We start from the raw sequence: 22497 nt of genomic DNA on the forward strand, positions 1-22497 counted from the left end.
CAACATATGATTAGGATGAGAAGAAACAGCACACGCATTTTCACTCTGTTCATTATTACCACAAGCACAAGAAACTGTCAGCACGGCAACAAGAGGCAAAACCACAACAGCTTCGAATCAAACTTTGGGTTCTGCGAATCCCAAATGGCTCAGCTTTAAATCTAACCTTTATGTTTTTTTCATTTGCAGGACTGACAATGCTTCATAAATTGTATCCTTGTCTTAGTGATGCACTAAATAGTAAATTTGAATAGTGTGCAACAGATTTTATGATGTGTGGACAAAGCTGCTGACATCAGATTATTTATATTTGGCCTCTTTGAAAGTTCCTATTCCCTTCACAGCAGGACCATCACTAAATATCACAACAAACCATGCATAAAAGCACTCTTATGTAAAAAAACACCAAGTATAAATTATTAAGATTCATTTATTTTTGATAACACTTCACTTTTGCTTTCTTCAATCACTACCTTAAATTATGGGCTTCACTGTCATAAAAAAAATGGTCCCTAGCTGTCGCTGGGGCAGTACTCTTTCAAAAGTACACCTTTGTACCTAAAGAGTTAATATTAGTACCAAATACACTCACCTAAAGGATTATTAGGAACACCATACTAATAATGTGATTGACCCCCTTTCGGCTTCAGAACTGCCTTAATTCTACGTGGCATTGATTCAACAAGGTACTAAAAGTATTCTTTAGAAATGTTGACTTATATTGATAGGATAGCATCTTGCAGTTGATGGAGATTTGTGAGATGCACATACAGGGCACGAAGCTCCTGTTCCACCACATCCCAAAGATGCTCTTTGTGTTGAGGTCTTCTGCTGTTGTAGCCCATCCGCCTCAAGGTTGTGCGTGTTGTGGCTTCACAAATGCTTTGCTGCATACCTCTGCTGTAACGAATGGTTATTTCAGTCAAAGTTGGTCTTCTATCAGCTTGAATCAGTCGCCCCATTCTCCTCTGACCTCTAGCATCAACAAGGCATTTTCACCCACATGACTGCCGCATACTGGATGTTTTTCTCTTTTCACACCATTCTTTGTCAACCCTAGAAATGGTTGTGCGTGAAAATCCCAGTAACTAAGCAGATTGTGAAATACCAACAACCATGCCACGCTCAAAATTGCTTAAATCATCTTTCTTTCCCATTCTGACATTCAGTTTGGAGTTCAGGAGTTTGTCTTGATCAGGACCACACCCCTACATGCATTGAAGCAACTGCCATGTGATTGGTTGATTAGATAACTGCATTGATAAGAAATTGAACAGGTGTTCCTAATCATCCTTTAGGTGAATGTATATAGACATCTGTACCTAAATGATACATAATAGGACCCTTTTAAAGGGTACAGTACTTCAAGTGAGCCAAATTTTACCTTTTTTTCTGACAGTGTGGACAGGCTCAAGCGTTACACTGCGACAAATCATAATAAAAGATCATTGTAGAGGTCCAAAAAAACATCTGACAATATACAAAATAGGAAAGTCTTGTCACATTAGAGTATTTGAGCATCTGAGCATTTGTGAAACACTACGATTCTAATGTGAATGCAAACTACTCAATAAACGATAACGACTATTGTACGATTTAATCTTGTTTCTTGAAAACTAATAAAAATGTGCATGTAAGATCTGCCATAAAGAAATGCACTGTACTCACAGGAGAAAAATGAAATACTTATATAAACTAGTCACACTGTCTGCCACTATTAATGTCCTTCAGCGGCACAATGCATTACAACATATTAATATCTTTCATATAGCTCATTCACTCAGCATATGGTACATTTTTATGTCTTGTTACATTAATAGCAACAGAACCATCCCTTCATTCTAGATTTCCTTTGAGGCATCTGGCTTCAAATAGACCAGCTGGCTTAAATCTTTAATCTTGTATCAAAAACAACATGGAGCACTGTAGTTAAGGCCTGAGGGAGTTCCCCTCCATAGACCCCTCATAGCCAAGAGCATCTCTCTCTCTCTCTCTCTCTTTTCTCCTCCATCATAGCAGATGAGCAACACTGAACAATATTTACCACCATGTTGTATAAGCTGAGGATCATCTGGGATTGTGTCCTCCTCTGACACTGTAACCTACATGACTATGAAATCATTTAAACAGCCATTCAATTAATATTTAATTTGTAGTGATTTTTCTTTGCATTTTACGCATTTATGCATTTGGTAGATGCTTTTATTTAAAGTGACAATGCATTCTATATTTTTTTTAATGCACAAAAGTTGGTATAACTTTGGTATAACCTGGTTACCTTAAAATTATTTTATAAATAAAACAAGATCAGAGATCAGATTCAAACTTTTGAATAGATTGAGGCTACTTAAAGCAATAAAATAGCGTTGTGCCTTTTGAAAAGTGTGTTTTCATTACCTAAATCTGAAAACTTCTTAAGAACAACTACAACTCAGTTTTGACTTTTATACAGAGATAAAGCATGAACTCCAATGAGAGATGCCGTATGTGGCGTAGCGTTGCCAAGTCCTCTGCATTTTTTTGAGTTTCGATTTGGGATACTGTTTTTATCTGCGGGTTTAAGATTCAATGATTATGTTGCTAAGTTATTGGTATTTGGGTTGTGAATAGTCATTGGGATGCTTTTGGGCTAGTTTTGAACGTCCATTCGGATGGTTTTGATGTGGGAGTCTGGCAACCCTGGCTTTGCGCTTGCGAAGACTTTCGTATTCTATATAATGTACATGTAAACGAACATTTAAATCAGATTGCAGATTACCACAAGCTAATTTGAGTTTGAGACACCAGATCTAAATGCTTAATCTAATACAAAGATGTGTGCATCCACTTGCGTGTCTAACATTTTGGTGTTAAAACATGCAGGAACTTGCATTATAGTAGAAGATGTCTTTCTCAATGTCAATCAAAAAATAAAAGAAAGAAAAAAGTTGAACATATATTTTTCCTATAGATTGTTTTTGACTTTGTGTGTGCCAAATCTATTAGTTTATTGATTTTAGGGTATGGATGTGGTGATTTTGTTTTTGAAACATCAAAAATCTTTTTCTTGCTGACTCTATCAACTTGAACAGGTGTAGCTCTGTCATTCTTTTGTCAGATTCCAACAAATCATACATCGTTTTAATTTTTTAATAGAGGTTGTCAAAATATAAATAACTTGTTTTTTTCTCATACCGACTCAATTTGCCAGCAGCACGGGTCATATTTTATCAAAACCAAGCTGTAATAAACAACAACCTTTTTAAGAATAGTAAAGCAGTAAAGACATTTTAATATTTTAACATGTTATAATAGTTCAAGCAGATACATTGCAATAGGCTAAGCTGAGATTTAACTTCAGATTTCATTTTGAAGTTCCAACATATAGATGTTCCCTGTGTGCTCTTTTCTGAGTAAATGCTGTTAGGTCAACAGGTGAACAATCTAGAAAGGTCACATGAAGTAGAACCAAGAAAGAAAATAACACCTGTCAGGGGTCATAATGTATTTGTGGACACGGCAAGAAATTGACTTGTTCTTTGCTGCCTGGTACTTCACGAATGATTGCACAAAAAAATCATACTAAAAAAAGTATTAGCATACAACAATAAATGAATCAGATGATTTTTTTATATTTTACAGTATATTTAGATTATGGATGAAGCTATTGGGTCAATGACCTGTGTCACGATCTGACAAAGTCCCTTTAGGGAAGTCCCGACACTAGGCGGCCATGTTTACAGGCAGTTTTTCAGTCATGCAAGACTAAAGTCCTATCCACCTAATTGGGGAAAGACATAAATCTCTAAAATTGAGTGCTAAAATCACAATTAAACATCAATTAAAGGTGCAGTGTGTAGATTTTAGCGGCCTCTAGTGGTGAAGTTGCAAATTGCAACTAATGACTCAGCCCACTGCCCAACCCTCGATTTTAAAACGCATAAAGAAACTACGATAGCCACCACTGGACAAACATGTCATCGTTGGAGGCAACTTAATAAAAAGTTTGTCCGTTAAGGGCTTCTGTGGAAACATGGTGGCACAAAATGGCGACTTCCATGTAAGGGGACGCTTGGTGTATGTAGATAAAAACGTCTCATTCTAAGGTTATAAAAACATAATGGTTCACTATGAAAGGTCTTTATACACCCCTGATAATATAGTTTTGTATATTATTTTGCATTTCTTCTAAAAATTACACACTGCACCTTTAAACTACTGCGCATGCACACAGGACTCTGTACAAAGCCTGTTCATCAAACAATCATCAGTCTTTATTGATTGATCATTGTGTTTTTAACTAGAAGGCGGGACTTCAGTCGTCACAGCGTTTCATTATCCCCTACTAATATGATCCATATATTCATGTAATAGCAGAGCTCAATCTAGTAATATCCAATATATTTTTATCTGACTACCACCTTATAGAGACATGTAAGCCCACCAAATGTATGTTGTACGTATACATGTATCTCCATCTCACAGTTGATTCAAGAGACAACCTCCAGTGAGGTCAGTGCTTCTCTGCACCATAATCCATCCTTGTTCAAGAGGAAAAGCATAATGACCACACCAGAAATGCAAAACATAAATCTCACTTACTTCAGGACATGTGTAGAGCCATTGATCTGCGTGGCCGCGCAGGACGTTCCCGGCCCCAGGATGGAAGGTCGGCGGTAACGCTTTTGTCCGCAGCAGAGAATGATGAGGAAGGCACGACGGAAGGACTTGTTGAGGAAGGCGTAGAGGATGGGGTTGAGCATGGAGTTGATGTAGCCCAGCCAAAGGCAGGCTGCCCACAGCTGCTCAGGAACACTGTAGTCTATGAAGGGGTCCACCACATTTGTGATGAAAAAAGGGGCCCAGCACAGGCAGAAGCAGCCCATAATTATGCACAGAGTCTTGGCCGCCTTGGTCTCGATGCGCATGCGATGGTTCCGTTGGTGGTCCGCGCTGTCCGAAGTCGCGTTCCCGGCCCGTTGGAGCTGGTTGATCTGGCGGGCATGTGCCCGCGCTGTGACGTAGATGCGCTGGTAGGCCAGAACCATCAGGATCAGTGGTAAGTAGAAGGCCACAACTGAGCAGGTCAGAGCGTATGGCTTGTTCACCATAAATACACACACCGTGGAGTTGCCAAGGATTCTCCGTTTCTCTATCTGTCGAGAGGACATGTGACACATTTAGCTTATGCAAACACTTTCAAAAAGTTGTTCAGGTACAGTGCTATACACATTTATTAATATTAGGGATGCACCGATATGGAAATTTTGGCCGATACCGATAACCGTTAATTCTTTATATTTGGGGGCCGATAACCAATATATACAGGCAGATAAATATTCATATTATTTTCACAATGAAAAACTCCCAGACCGCAGACATCTTGTCTTTGCGCTAGACTAGCATACTCTTCTTAAGCCCGCAACACGTGTCATCTTCGTGCTATGTCACAGAAAGTACCAATCAAAACTCCACATGGCCAGCAATGAGCAAGTGAAGTGGTTCAATAAACCAAAATAATCCATCATTTATCGGCTTTCATTTATCTGCCTAATTTTGCTATCAGACCGATAACCGATAATATAAAAAATAAGCAGTTATCGGCCGATAACGATATGTCGGCCGATATATCGTGCATCCCTAATTAATATATAACTCTATGTACAGTACAAGGCAGAATTTAAGATATGTTTTTTTTGCAAAGGCCTACTAAAGGGTTAATGGTGCCACATGGTGATCAACAGTAAAAAAAAACAAATTTTACCTCTTTGCAAAAGGAAAAAATACAAAGAATAAAAAATGCATGATAATAAGATGTCATGGCTCTGCAATCAAAAAATGTTGTTATAATGGAAGTCAATGGGGCAAAAATGGCCACAAACAATAAATGAGGGAGAAAAAAATTAAATCTGATGCTGCACAAAAATTAAAAATGCATCAAGGCCAATGTTTTAACTAATCTTTTACATGCCCAAGACAATCCAGTCCACAACCACTTTTTATATTGAAAATCTCTCATTTTGTTTGTTTTTTCCAAATCAGTGACACCACTTATAAACTTGGAAATTAAAGAGTTAAAATCATGGAATTTTTGTGAACATTTGGAAGTTTGAGGTATACAGTACTGAGGTTGATTAACAGATTTATGCAAAAAATAAATAAATAATAATAATCTGATACATTTTTACAGCAGTTTAATTTAACACATAAATTTGCCCATGGCATATTGTAAAGATTTTGAAAAATGTCAAAACATTTTCTTAAAATATGTGTAAATATAAGATTTGTCACCAAAAATCATTCCATTTGCTAATACACAGAAAAAGTTGTGGCCAAATAAATAAATTAAATAACAAAAATGGCCCCAACAACACATAAGGGTTAACCCGTTTTAAGCCGTGTAGATTATTTCTGTGAAGGATGATGCACTTTTTGGGATTCAAAGTCAGAAGTTGTTCCCTGATCACTGTTTTCTCCTATTATAATCTTAAAAAAGCAAGGCCATTTACTAAAATAACTCTAAATGTGTTCGTCTGAAAGATGATGGACATATGTATCTCGGATTGCTTAAGGGTAAGTACATAAAGGGGTAATTTTGATATTTGTATCGCTTTAAGCCTAATTTATAGTCCCACGTAGGATCTTCAGCGTAGCTCTCTGGGTAGCCTCGCCAAAAATTTAATTGAAAAGTGAATTTCATTTTTTAATAAAATGGACTTTGGCACATGCTATTCCTTATATGGCTGTATTATATAACATACAAAAGTCTACTACTATGGTGCAAACAAACGTCTTTGAAAAATGACTGAAATATTGGATTTACACGCATGTCAAGACTACAGAGAAACCCTTTTCAGGTTACATTTGAATAACAATTCCTTTTCTCCAGCATGACTTTAATTATGCTACATCAATCTTCACCCTGGGCCACATTTGTTTACCGGAAAAGAATGGATTAAGTTTCCTACCTGAAACTTTGGCATTTCATTTTCAACAAAGGGGAACTTTATAAGAACCCTTGCATACTGCCATTTCAGTTTTTGATACACAGACAGTGGTTTGGGTTCTGTGTATGGATACATAATTGCTTTTTCAAGCTGCACACAGAGTGGAGGAGAGGATGGGAAAATGAAATGGTTGAGAGAAAGATTCGATTTTTGTGATGCAAAAACACATGCGTCACAAGATTGCTGGGATTATAATCACGCTCTGCACTTTTCATACAGCACTTTAATAATCCATCCTGGCGTGATTGCATACAAGATGAGTGAGAGTCGAAGCAGCATCGCTCTTCCAGGAATTCAAGTCAAAAACAAGTCAAAAACCTTTTTAACATGAACAGTCTGTAACATCTGATAGATGTCACTTACCAAATCATGTATTCCAATACTGTTCCAGCCTTGCATTATGGGTAAGAAGGAGATAACGCCTGGGATTATCCAGCATCCTCCGATCATTAGAGCCACTCTCATCGGCGTCATTTTATTCCTGTAGACCAGCGGCTGGCAACATATGGCGTAGTACCTGTAACACAGGATAACAAATACTCTTTTTTATTTGTGTTAGCTATTCATGGGGTTCCCACACCTTAGCTAACTTTGAATTCAAGGACCTTTCAAGGGCTTTTCAGGTCCAATACCCTCAAATTAAAGGACAAATGTAGGGACACATTTCAAGTGAGAGCAAGGTTACATTGTGTTACCTTTTAAGATACATTGTTACAGCTCCCTTTTGAGGGAACTCCTGCTGCCTCACTGCGGTGACACTTTGGGGACACCTCAAGTATTAAGTGCGTCTGAATGTGTATATCAAATTCAATTAATGGTGAGGCTTAACGACAAAGACATGGTGACGCGGGAGCCAGGAAGGATATCGCTCACTGAAATATTGCCAAAGACGGCGTTACAGGGATGCAGGAAGTATTGCAAGGGAGACGCAGCGTCTCGTTCCCTTCTCAGGGAACAACAGTTACATACGTAACCCGAGATGTTTTCATGTGTCAAACACGACTATGCAAAAAAGCATTTTGGTATGAATCAACATTTGCATACATAAGATATACGCATTTAAAGGAACACGCCCACATTTTGGGAATTTAGCTTATTCACCGTATCCCCCAGAGGTAGATAAGTCCATACATACCTCTCTCATCTCCGTGCGTGCTGTAACTCTGTCTGACGCAGCCCCCGCTAGCTTAGCTTAGCACAAAGACTGGAAATGCATGGCTCCAGCTAGTATACTGCTCCCAATAAGTGACAAAATAACGCGATCATTTTCCTATTTATGTGTTGTGATTTGTATAGTCAAACCGTGTACAAATAACAAGGTGATATGAGACACAGCGATCTTTTAACAGTATACATACTGAGAACTATATTCTCTGAAGACGAAGCACTGCCGCATGGGCGGAGTGATCTGCTCGCAGCACACGAGAAGCCCCTGTTGAGGAGCAGAGAGTTCGGTCAGAATTGTGCAAATCACTCCGCCCATGCGGCAGTGCTTCGTCTTCAGAGAATATAGTTCTCAGTATGTATACTGTTAAAAGATCGCTGTGTCTCATATCACCTTGTTATTTGTACACGGTTTGACTATACAATCACAACACATAAATAGGAAAATGATCGCGTTATTTTGTCACTTATTGGGAGCAGTATAGTAGCTGGAGCCATGCATTTCCAGTCTTTGTGCTAAGCTAAGCTAGCGGGGGCTGCGTCAGACAGAGTTACAGCACGCACGGAGATGAGAGAGGTATGTATGGACTTATCTAACTCTGGGGGATACGGTGAATAAGCTAAATTCCCAAAATGTGGGCGTGTTCCTTTAAAGCTAACAGTTTAGCACACGTGCTTAAAAAGTCTAGAATTTTTATGATATTAACCTACACTACACAGGAAATAATATGGATTTTTTCCCAGAAAACTTCTTGCATATAATAGATTCAAGCACTTTCAATGACCTGTATCTATGTATGTATATTTTCAAAAACTTCCCAGGGTCTTGAATTTTTCCTCCAGATTCACAAACTTTCAACAATTTCAAGGACCCGTGAGAACCCTGTATTCAGTTATTCAGTTTGTTTTGTGTATGTATTTTTCTTGACTCTTTAGTATGCAAGTGAAAGACAGCAACCTTGAAAAACCTAAAGGGAGATGACCACTCAATGCCCCTGACTGACAAAATGTCAACATATTAGGCATCTGTAATATTCATAAAACATAACGGTTTTGTCAACATGCCAAATCTGTCAGTCAAGTTAACTCAAGACCTTCAACTTTAACCCAAAGCATTCAGAAAGACCAAAAAGACCAATTTTATATATGCATCACCAACATCACAGTGTTTTCATTACTTGATGGGTTAAATTCAGAGGTCACCTTTCAATTATGAATTACCATACTTGACAATCACGTTACTTTTACCTTTCACTTCAATAACCAGACTAGGGTTTTGCCGAGAGACGATATAGTTACTATACGATAGGCTGGCATTCATGATGATAGTTGGCATGTTTGCCCATTAGAATTTTAAAGACATCCATTCCGATACTATCGTGTATCACAATCTCACAGGCTGACGATAGGACGAACTGTAAATGAGACCCAGAAATCTTTGCATTTCTTTTTTCACATGTTTATGCTTTTTGGTGACTAAAATGCATAATTATCCACAATATTTTATTCAGAATTAGCAAAAAGAAAAGGATGTGCAGATAAAGCTTGTAAAATGAAAATCTGAGGTGCTTTCTGTATTTGCTGAAAAATCCTGAGGAAAATATTCACTGTGCTACAGATGGTTTCAACAGCAACAACATAATAAAAACGGCTTTTGTGGACTTCCGGCAGATTTTCGCATAGAATCAACAACAACAGAGTCGTTTTCCAGTAGTTTATTTCTGATAACAAGGGAAATAAATGACTAGTAAATCACTTTCATTCATATATCAGTCATATCTAACGCATATCAACTATTACACTGAGCTAAAGTTACTGTATAAAATGAATGCATATAATGTTAGCTACCCGTCCATGAATTCTTGCCTGGCTGCCAAACCTCTCCGCATAGTTGTGATCCATGCTCGTCATCATCCCTCTTTCGCAAACCAAAACATTTCCTTTTCAACAAGGAATTTGATTCAGAGATCAGTTTAGCCATTAGCCAGACTGATAAATAAATACAGACGGGAAGTTTACTTTGTTCAGGCGCGTAATCATTACAACGCACCTGCGTCCGATGACACTATATGTCTATAAAGCTTATAACAACAAACAATATTGGAAATTCATTTTATTCACCTTTAATTTTCACCTATACAGCTACAAAATATTTAGGTACTGTAGCAAAATCAGTGCCAATTCAAAGGAGTAAAATAACACAATGAGCTACCCGAGGTGACTCACTGAAGTACTCGTTATTAGAAAGTTAAAGGTGCATGAAAAGACTCTGTCTGAACCACCATGTCCTGACCTGGCATAATGTGGCAAACCGCAATGCAGTAAAAGCAACTCATGTTAACCAGATTGCCTATTCTAACCAGCTACAAACATGCTTGTGCAATGCTGTGGACTCAGAGGACCGGAGTTGAGAATAAATTGTGTCTCTCTTTGACCTAGAAGGTTCCTGTTTATATAATGCCTCTAGCCATAAGGTCTGCCATTCTAACCATGTGTTCACCACAGCATGTTTACTTCTGCCAAAGAGAGATAATCTCTGCACAATAAAATGACAACATGACCCCTGCCCCTTCGGTTCACATTCTGGGCCTTAAAGGGATAGTTCACCCAAAAATAAAAATTCTGACATCATTTACTCACCGTCAGGTTGTTGCAAACCTGTATAAATATCTGTGTTTTGCTGAACACAAAAGAAGATATTTGTAATCAAGCAGGACACAGAAGCACCATTGACTTTAACTCTTTCCCCGCCAGCATTTTTCATGATTTTCACAAAAGTTTAATGCGTTCCAAAAAATGCTCCTTTTTAAATATATAAACATACAATATATAAAATAAAAGAACAGACCCTCTGCTTTCAAACTAAAAAATCAGTTTTATCCTACATTCATGTGTTCTGTTTTTATCACCTCTCAAATATGTGTAGGTTTCATCAAAAACACAAAATTTTGAGCAAAAAGGCTGAGATAATTCTATTTTTGTGAAGGACTTTTGATAGAGATCAGATGCAGAGCGATCTTTAAAACATACACGGACATACAGCTGTTTGCCCTAGGGCAATACTTCCGGTTTTTAAAAGTTGCGGAAGAGCGCCACCTGGTGGATAATAGCGGTATTGCAGATTGACGAGATAACTCGTCAATGGCGGGGAAAGAGTTAAAGGTGCTCTAAGCGAATTCACGCGTTTTAGACCATAAAACATTTTTTGTTACATACAGCAAACATCTCCTCACCATCTGTTTGCTGCCTGAACGCTGATCAAACTGTAAAAAACGCGATCTCTGTAGACAGCCCAGGCTCCACAAACAGCAATAAAAACATAGTGGCCAAACCTATCAACACGAAACATAACAAAGTGTTCCAGCCAATAAACGACAAGAAGGATTTGGGGGTGGGGGTTGGGCGCATTCATGAAATCACGAAGGGAGGAGCAGGGGGAGGAGTTAGCTACCCTCCGTTTGTTTGAAAACAGTTCAAACATCAACAAAAAGTGACGTTGCACAGATTCGCTTAGAGCGCCTTTAATAGTAGAAAAGAAAAATACTATGAAAGTCTGTGGTGCTCAAAAACAGTTTGGTTACAAACACTGCTTAAAATATCATCCTTTGTGTTCACCAAAACAAAGAAATTTACATACACGAGGATTAGTAAATGATTACAAAATTTTCATTTTTGGGTGAACTATCCCTTAAATGCACCTGAGCATGGCACAGATAAAATCTGAGTATTAAAGGGGGGGTTCAATGGTATTTCATGCATTCTGACTTATTAACACTGTTTAAGAGTTGTTTCCTCATGCTAAATGTAGGCAAAAAAAGCGTAATTGGGCGTGTTACAGAGTATTTCTGTGCCGAATGCACTTCTGAAAGTTTTTTTCGATTACGGGTCCAGCTGATGTTTCAGGGGTTTCTATACGTATCACTTATTTTTATGGGCACTTCCTCCAGAAAACCCCGCCCACCTATCAATCAGCGGGAGACACTAGAACTTACAAACATCCCATCACGCGACAGCTTTGTTTAATTTCAAAACTCAACAATGACACGAAAGAAGAAGTGTGTTTTTGGATGTAAGGAGAAGAAAGTCAGCCTTATAGAAACATAGTTATAGTTTATTATCCGGGGTAGCAGCGGAGTTTTGCGTGTGTGTTTGATGCGCTGGATTTTCCCAACCGGGTCATGAGTTGCATGCGGTAAGACTTCTGTGTTATGTTGGAAATAGTCGCGTGCATATTATATAAATGACTCAAACATGTAATGAATCATAAGTTAAACAGTGTTGTATAGTGTTGCATGACTTGTACTCGCTCCTCCCGCGGAAGTAACTCCTCCTTCTTCATTTTTTCGTACGTTATCGTAAAGATTCGATAAAGCTAATCTTTCTTTTATAAATCTGATTAAACTAAATGCTCTTTGAAGATATAAAGGATGTAATACTACTCTATAGGTACTCCAGATTAACATCAGAAATGGAGAAACAGCTTGTGTTAAGTGAGCTTTAAGTAATTATGTACTAATATGCCTTTATGTGATTGATTTTAGGCAGTATGGATGTATCAACAAGCATTTAAAGCAACACTATGTAGTTTTTTTTACCTTTAAATAATGTCTCTAAAATTATTTCAGTGATAGAACAACTTTTAACTGGACAAATTGTACTGTTGCTGCAACCTGAGCAGTCTCCTAGCTGCTACAAGCACACTCTGAAAGTGGCGGTGGAGGGTAGGAAACACAGCCCCGCCCCTCCCCCTGCCTGCAGAAGAGTGTCTGATACCAGGCACTGTTGCGCTTTTCAACCACATGGGGGAGCTGTAAGTCATTTTTACATGGAAACTACATAGGAAGTTGGTATTTGTCTCTCACAGATTAAGCCCCACAAAGCACCAGGACCTGATGGTTTAGGTGGGCGTGCTCTGAAGGTGTGCGCCAGTCAGCTAAAGACAGTCTTAACTAGACTATTTCAGTTTTTATTAAACACCTGCACTGTACCAAAGACATGGAAACAATCTATCATAACACCAGTACCTAAAAAACCAAGGTCTAAGTCCCTGAATGACTTCCGCCCTGTGGCTTTAACCCCCAAACTGTCTAAGTGCATGGAGAGGGTTGTTAGTAAACATCTTACTTCAGGCATAAAAGAACAACTTGATCCATTACAATTTGCCTATAGGACAAATAGGGGAACCGAGGATGCTACTCTTACCATGGTTAATATGGTTTCTGGTCATTTACAGCAGAATAACACGTATGCACGGATTTTATTCATAGACTTTAATTCTGCTTTTAATACAATGCAGATCCATATCCTGCTGCAACGGCTTGTGGACTTAGGTGTTAATGGGGGTCTGGTGCACTGGGTTAAGGATTTTCTAACTGACCGCCCACAAAGAGTTTGTGTCAGAGGAACAGTATCGGAGGAAATTGTCCTAAACACAGGAGCACCTCAGGGTTGTGTTTTATCACCTTTATTATTTTCTGTGTACACTAATGAGTTGACATTGCAAGATAATAATTTTAAATTATTTAAATATGCGGATGATATGGCCTTAGTTGGTCTTTTTAATAAGAATGATGCTGTGTCTGATTATTTTGCTCATGTCTCATGGCTGGAGCAATGGAGTAGGTCCAGTTTTCTGTCAATCAATGTTGTGAAAACAAAGGAACTGATTTTATATCATTCTGAACCATCCCTGTCGCTTACCCTATGTGATCAAACAGTAGAGATAGTAAATAGTTTTAAATATCTAGGTACACACGTGGATGACAAATTGAGTTTCACAGAAAACACTGATTGCATTTGTAAAAAAGCCGGACAGAGAATGTTTTTAATTAGGAAACTGAAGGAGTTCGGTGTTAGCCAAAACATTTTAGAGAAAGTGTATGTCAGCCTAATAGAGAGTATGCTTGTGTTTAATATCTCAGTCTGGTTTGGTTACTTAACACTTACAAATAAAAATAAGTTAGGTAGGATAGTCAAAACAGCAGGAAAGATAATAGGGCGGCAACAAAAGTCACTTGATGTCCTTTATAGTACAGCCTTAAATAGAAAGGCCATGAGCATCATTGGTGACAATACACACCCCCTCCACAATGAGTTCGAGCTCCTTCCTTCAGGACGACGTTACAGGGTGCCTTTGGCAAACAGGAACATATATAAGCGATCTTTTATACCAAGTGCAATTAATATAATGAATAAACCACATTAACTGGAATGTTTGTTACAGGAGAGGAAGTATATTGTACACTGAGTGTAGGTATACAACTGCAGTAATGGGATAAGATGGGCGGAGAGATGTATGTATGGCACCGATGTGATTTGATGATGGTATGTTGTTATACTGTATGATAATCTTTGTATCATGATGTTTTATAGGTCTGGTGAGACCAAAGACAATTTTCCAGCCTTGGCTGGACAATAAAGTTGTATTCTATTCTATTCTATTCTATTCTATTCTATTCTATTCCATTCTATTCTATAGTGTTGCTTTAAATTAAGTAAATGTATTCATAAATTCCTATTATTTAAAGCTACACTATGTCATTTTTTTTACCTTTAAATAATGTCTCTAAAATTATTTCAGTGATAGAACTTTCTTAAATATGCATTGCATTGATTAAATTGTTTTAAATGATTAGGCATGACATTACAGTGCCTTGTAAGGCAGTTTAAAAGCGCGCTTCTTTAAAGGTAAATGTGTTATGCTAAAACATTGTCTCCTTTTCCCATTAAGTGTGCATTTACTGAGACAATGATAGGAAGACATCTGCAATTTGGCAACGGCTCTTGTTAACAGGTATTGTTTGTATGAACAGTCCAACATGTCAAATGCTGGCATGAGCAATGGTAAAACACTAATTAAAAAATATCAGGGGTGATGTTTCGTAAAAAAATTTTTTTCACAATTCCGACAGGAACAAAAAGTACTCAGCTTTAATGTAATTGTAAAAATTACTGAAACGTCTGTGTTGGGTTCCCCGAAAATTATCCAGACACAATTTATTGCATTGTCATTCTTCTGTAACACATTTGGAAAGGTTGTGCTTTAGGAGATGCGTATCAGCAAGAAGAAGTGTAAGTGGGTCAGCAAAAGCCCTGACTGAACATTACTTACAGCACACGCCTTAAATCATTCTCATTATAAGTGTCAAAACACTCTCTGCTGTGATCAGGCACTGACACGCTCCTATCTAGACCTTCATGTTATTTTCTAAAACTCTGTATTGGTCAGTTATTTCAGATCACAGTGTTATGCTGGGTAAACATACAGTTAATATGTTTAAACTGTGTTTACTGTTTACTGGGTACAGTTTACATGCAGTTGCCTTCATGTATTTAAAGTTTTAGGAGCGCAAATGGCTGCTTTTTTGTTTAATTGTGCAATGTCTGTGCAGAATTGAGTTCATTTGGGCCACAATTTATTCCCTTTAGTCTCTGAGGGTATTCCAATATAGTCTAAACTGCTGAATTGGGACAGAATAAAGCGATGCTTAATTGTCTACATAATCGGCTGCATTAACTCTATGGGTTTCAGATGAAACACAATAAAATGATTTAACACTACACTATAGAAAATGGTGCTAAATAGCACTAAAAGTGGTTTACTGGTTTGTAATCATAGGGGAATCACATTAAGTGCTATATAGCAGTGATTCTCTGCTGGGGCCCTGAGATGGTGCTGGGGGCCCCAGTTTTATGAAATTTTATGAAATATATTAATTTATTATGAGCTCTGTGTAATTAAACCTCAGAAAAATAAGGGTACTAACCAACAGCACTATCATTGTAAATTTTAATAAGTTTTGTTTACTTCAATTGTTATTTTTTACAAGTGGGGGCGACCATACACAAGGGAGGGTACACGCCACAAAAGTTTGAGAACCACTGCTATATAGAACCAAGCGTGCCGCACAAGTCCTGAAAAGTGAAGCCAAAACGTCTCGATCAGCCCCCCCCCCCCCCAGTATAGGTCATATACCCCGCCTCTGCATGTTATTCAATGGGACTTGAGACCAAATAAACAATTTAATTACACTTCAATTATATTTTTTCCGAAGCTGGTTTCTGAAGTGTTTTTTTTTTAAGTTTGTTTTTAGTTAGTTATTTCATGCTATAAAAATGGTGGTGTCACGTCATGATTGACAGCTGTGATATGAGCATTCTGCGAAAGCGAGGGCAGGCCTTGCTTTCGCGGCTTTACTTCCTGCTCACTACTGCGCAGGACTGGTCCCAGAATCGCTACTGCGCAGACTCAAGACCCAACATGTCAGTGCCGCATCAGGACACTGACAGCTTCACTTTTCACCAATGGAAGAGAGCGAACGGGCGTCGTCCATCTTTTTTACAGTCTATGTATAGAACCTATTCCACCAATGTAGAACCATATGCTATATAGTGCTTTAGCACATTTATAGTTTTACATAGTTGCCATATAAAGTGGTTTCCCTATGCTTACCAGAAAATAACTTTTAGTGCTATTTAAAGTGTATTATAGCAATTGTTTTACATTCTATTGTTTCAGAAGTCAAAATATACTCAATACTCATCAAAAATTGGGTTCCTTTAATCAATGGTTGGGTAAATATCGGATAGAACCAACTTTTGGGTTATAAATAAACCTATGCTGGGTTGTTTTCTTTCTTTCTTTATTCTTCACGCCATTCCAGCATCGATGGTTATACTTATGGTTAATCCATACACAAGTTGATCCATACACAGGTTGGTATCTCTAATTCACCTAACCTGCATGTTTTAGTCTGTGAGAGATCCCTCAGCCCAAATTTACAGCAGAAATAAATGTGGTACAAAAAGTGTTTTTGGTCTATAAAGCTAATTTTGCCCTTCATGACAACTGTAATGGGGTGAATTTTTTTGTAACTCAACCTTTAAATGATATTAAGCCTTAAAGTTATGCATAATTAAGGGCGTCCTCACTTGAGTGACAGGTGAATTGACACCAGCCACTTCAGCTTCACTCACATCCTGCTTCTTTACCCATTTTCGGTTGTTAGTGAGTGATGCACGGCCAAGATGGGGACGATTAGCCCCGAGAACTATTGGCTTCAAAAAGCTCTTCACAAATCTATGGGTGACGTCACAGAGACTACGTCCATATTCTTTACAGTCTGAGGTTAAAACAACCCAATATTTTGAAAGTGTAATCATCAAATGGCCAAGATTCTCATTTGGCTTTATTTTTTACTTTTGTTTCTGGCTGATATTACAGTATCTATACTGAGAAATAAATGAATAACACTAATTGATTCTTTCCCACCTACATCCAGTCTGTTGAAATAAACGTTGGCTGGAGAACTTGGTTGATTGTCAGCTATGGCTGATTGCAGATAATGTGAACAACAGCCTGGCTGTGGGCACCTGTTTTGAAAACTTGTGCATCTGGTATAAATTTTTAGCAATGAAACATCTAAGCAGTACAATATTTAATCAATGTGCTAATTCTCTAGGACATCTGAATCCCTGACTATCAGGGGTTGGCAAACTTTTCTGATACAAGCATCCCCATGCAGATTCAAAGCCAACTCAAACACCGCCGACAGGTAGTCAAAGATCAGATTTTTAAAGGGCTATTTCACCGATAGGAACATTAATCTTTATGGAAAGTGGGTCATATTTGTAGTCGAAATGTAACATAAATGTAGAATGTTGTGCCTATTTGACAGAGAAAAGACAGAACGTGACTTTAGAGCACATTGGTTTGAAAAACTACAACTCCCACTATGCACCACAATGAACAGCTCTGCAAGCCACTCCCATTAATCGGAACACCGCTCAGATATGCTATTGTGTACATAAATGCCACGTTAGTATAACAAAGAAAATAGAAACCCTCACTTTACAGTCAGATGTCCGTTTATCCCTGCATCCTGCACACAAACGCTAGTGCTGCACAATTAATCGCATCGCAATCACAATCGCGATGTCAGCCTGTGCGATTATATGACAGCAAAATGTTGCAATTATATTAAATAAATAAATGTGTGGACTTGTTAACACAAACTTTCTGATAACAGTTTCATGATTTTCCTTGCTGTTTAAAAAAAGAAAGAAAAACGAACAAAAAAGGCAGTGCACGTGTGGCATGTGTGGTGTGCGTCGTCACTTATACCAGAGCGAAGATGGATGCAAAGGAGGTTGACAGTGATCTGGTAGCTAAAAAAAAACTCTATGTCTGTTGTATGGCGGTATTTTGGATTTAGGATTACTGACACTGAGCAGTTGCTACATCACGTGGCAATACGAAAACATTTATAGTTTTACAAATACACATTTTAGCATTATCACTAAACTATGTGTGGATTTTCCTTAAAACCCATCAAGTTGACTCATGATACCATTTAGTATAATCGCAATCGTACATCGCCAAAATTAGCATCAATAACCGCAATGGGAAAAATTACCCAAATCGTGCAGCCCTAGCGTCCACTGCACAATATCTCCACTATCCTTATCTGATCCAGAAATGTTAAACAGAAAGCACACAGCGCGAGTCTGTCCAAGCTCATATACTCCGCAGCGCGTCTGCTCGTAAACCGAAACACGTCTGTGAAATAAACACGTCCGAGCACGCGCAAAGTTGCTCTTTTGCCTGGAAAATTCACCAAACAAACGTCCATATCCTTATCTGATGCAGAAATGTTATAAAGCAAGCACACAGCGAGAGTACAGGCAGTAGTCTGTCCAAGCTTCTCTACGCAGCAGAGGCCGATGGTTGCTGCGTCTTCACCGGGCTCCTCTACTCAGCCGAATCCCAGACTCCGGCCTACTCCTCGGGCTTCTGTTCCTACATCTGCCTCAGCTCTTTGCTGTATTGTGGCTCATAAAGGTGCAATGAACAGCGGATAAGAGCAACACGCTTGCGAAATCACCCTCTTCCATATAATATTGATTAACTTCCACTGTTATTGTAACATGAATTCTGGCTCGCTCCACAACGTTTGTTAGCTTAGCTTAGCATAAAGATGGCAGCTGATCGTTTTTTTCCGTCTGTGTTCGTATATTTTCGTAAGTCCCACCCACTGATCTATAATAGGTCTTAAACGTGAGTGGGTCTCACCCATAGCCCCCACCTTAGAAAAATAAGGAATGAGTGTCTGTAGTCTTTCACACTTAACAAAGATACAGGACTTCCTTCTTTCAATGACGCAAAATGACGAATTTTACATCATTGAAAGAAGGAAGTGCCTCACTGAAATCAGTATTTCTCCCATCTCAGGGGAAACTGAGGGAATGATGCACGACCATTCAAAAACATGACTGGGGTTCTAACGATACAAAGCTTAATGCAAATGGGTGAAGTTTCCCTTTAAATATACAAAACAAGTTCAGATGCAAAACCCTCTAAGTGCGCATGTTGTCTTGTAAATTAGCATTTTTATCTGGCTCTTATGTTTAGGTTCAGTAATTTCACTTTAATGATAATAAAAAGGTTATTACTCAGAAATTGAAATGCCTATTTTCAGAAATCACTTTAGTAATTTCATAGGTATTTAACAAATTTGACTGTCTTTCACTGCAAAAGCCTTGTTTTTTGTAAAAAAAAAAAACATTCACAAAAAAAATAAATTCTCTTTAGATGCAACTAGAAATATTGCAAAGAGAAAAGCCAGAATTTAAAAATAAAGAAACTGAACCAATGTTTAATGTCAATCTCACACCTTTTAAACATCAAATGGCCATTTGGAGATGTTATCATGCAGTTAACACCGAAAAACCACACAAATCCTTAACGTCACTGTAATGTCCATGCGACATCAATTTGACGTCTAAACCACACTGTAAAAAATCTTTGCTGCCTTAAATTTTTCTGTTTAATCAACTCAGATCAAGTAATTTCAACTTAATATTATTTATCTTGACTAGAGATGAGTTGTTATAACTTATAAAATATAGTTAATAAAGTCATCTTCATTTTATAAGTTGTAGCAACTTATCTCTAGTCAAGATAAATAATAGTAAGTTAAAATGATTTGTAAATCTGAGTTAATTAATTTTTTTACAGTGCATGACATTAATTTGATGTAAACTCATTGGCAAACATACTGGCCCTGCATATAGATTAAATAGATTTCAGTGTGGGTATTAACTTCCTATTTTCACCCAATCACCGATGGAAGAAATCACCATCCAACCTGACCTTAAATGATGTTATACAGCATCTTAATCAAGTTTTGACTTGTCAAATGTCAAATTGATACCAAGGTGCCTGCTGGGTAGTACTGTACCAGTCCAAGGACCTCCAGTAGTACTGCAATCCCAGTTGAAAGCCCAGTTGCTGTACATTGACTTGTCTTTAAATTTGAATGGTCAAATCTGTGATCAAAATAATAAGAAAAGCACAGTAGTTTTTGCACAGCTGTGTATTAGCATGTATTAACCATCAGTCATGCAAACCGAGGGTATAGTTTTTTTTTTAATCCTGAAAGTCTGCGTGAAAATCCAATTCCAGGCTTGACTGCCAATGGACAAGCCTGTGCTGTGGTGAAATAACCAAATGAAAAGCATATGTATGGGCTGAATGGGCAGATGCACAGTTCTAATGAATATATACCCGCGAGAGCGAGAGCCACCTATATCACTGTTTTCACAGGCTCATGCCTCTGTTGACTCATCTCCAGCATTAATATGTGGAGAATTATTAATCCTGAGTGAGATTTATTGGCCTGAGAAGTGTGGTTATTATTTGGGGTGAGTTTATGAACTGACCTCCAAGTAATACCCCCCCCCAATAAAATATTATTACTTAAAGGATTAGTCCATTTTCTTAAAAGAAAACTCCAGATAATTTACTCACCACCATGTCATCCAAAATGTTGATGTCTTTCTTTGTTCAGTCGAGAAGAAATTATGTTTTTTGAGGAAAACATTGCAGGATTTTTCTCATTTTAATGGACTTTAATAGAGCCCAACATTTAATACTTAACTCAACACTTAACAGTTTTTTTCAACGGAGTTTCAAAGGACTATAAACGATCCCAAACGAGGCATAAGTGTCTTATCTAGCAAAACGATTGTCATTTTTGACAATAAAAATAACAAATATACACTTTTAAAGCACAGCTTCTCATCATGTAGATCCGGTCGTGATGCGCCAGCTGACCCCACGCAATACGTCATGACGTCAAGAGGTCACAGAGGACGAACGCGAAACTCCGCCCCAGTGTTTACAAATGTGTTGAAAGAGGACCATTTCTACGTTGTTGTATGTCAACTGATACTAATTAATGTCTTTGTGTCAGTTTATTGTTTAAAATGGTCCCCAAATGTGCGTTTTATATATGTAACACGTGACCACCCTACGTCACTACGCATTTACGTTAGGTCGCGCTGGACCGGACCTATACGAAAAGTTGTGGTTTAAATTACATATTTTTTATTTTTCTTGTCAAAAATGACAATCGTTTCGCTAGATAAGACCCTTATGCCTCGTTTGGGATTGTTTATAGTCCTTTTAAGTGTTGAGTTAAGTATTAAATGTTGGGCTCCACCAAAGTCCACTAAAATGAGAAAAATCCCGCAATGTCTTCCTCAAAAAACAATTTCTTCTCGACTGAACAAAGAAAGACATCAACACTCTGGATGACACAGTGGTGAGCAAACCATCTGGATTTTTCTTTTAAGAAAATGGACTAATCCTTTAAAGTGAGGAGTCCACTTACTGTAGAATAAATTGCAGCCACTGATTATTTGCATGCGCTGTCTGCATTGTGTCAGCGCCTGATTTACGTCAGGAATTATGCAAATCCGGTAACTGTGCAAACATTTTCCAAAAATTAGTGCTGAATCCTATTTTCTATGGAGGCAATCTGGCATGCATTACTGGGACTGTAACAGCATCATTTTAGTACTGCGATCCAATCAGAGCTTGAAATGCTGAAAGTGAACATGATTGCATGATACACCAAGTTAATTGCGACGACAGGCAAAAAGCACTGAGTTTTGTGAATAAGTCTAATTTACATAAATAGGAGGCGTGTTTGCGCCTAGGTGACGACTGTACAGTGCGCTGGATTGTGGGCGGTTGGTGAATTGGAAGCAGGTTTTCATGCACGCAAAAAGTACTGTAAAGTACTTCCGTGTGAGCTGTCAGAATAGTTGTGGAGATGGTGGTCATGAAATAATGTCTCAACAAGCGCATTCTTTATTGTTGTCATATAAAGTGCATTACGGAAAAGTGCAAAGGTCTGCCGGATAAATTTAGAAGCTGTTAGTCCAGGACACTCATGCTACTACAATAAAAATGAGATACTTAAGAGTGCATTTTATTTAAATGATTACAATTTCAAAAGAAATCTGACAGGAGGGCAATGGTTTAATGAGGGAAAGCATTCCA

The 22497-nt window shown here is 38.0% G+C and overlaps 1 protein-coding gene across 4 annotated transcripts in view; it reads right to left on the reverse strand.

The window, feature by feature from the left end:
• The window catches only part of htr4 (5-hydroxytryptamine receptor 4), a 224540-nt gene that overhangs the window by 39550 nt on the left and 162493 nt on the right, over nucleotides 1-22497 (reverse strand). For all 4 annotated transcript variants that reach the window (XM_055177705.2, XM_055177704.2, XM_055177703.2 and 1 more), the window contains 2 exons: nucleotides 7350-7503; nucleotides 4582-5135 (listed from right to left, as the gene is read on the reverse strand). In XM_055177705.2, coding sequence (XP_055033680.1) covers nucleotides 4582-5135; nucleotides 7350-7503 — 708 coding nt within the window. The remainder of the gene's footprint in view (nucleotides 1-4581; nucleotides 5136-7349; nucleotides 7504-22497) is intronic.

This window comes from Misgurnus anguillicaudatus, chromosome 16 (genome assembly GCF_027580225.2).
Source record: "Misgurnus anguillicaudatus chromosome 16, ASM2758022v2, whole genome shotgun sequence".
In the NCBI taxonomy this organism is placed as follows: Eukaryota; Metazoa; Chordata; class Actinopteri; order Cypriniformes; family Cobitidae; genus Misgurnus; species Misgurnus anguillicaudatus.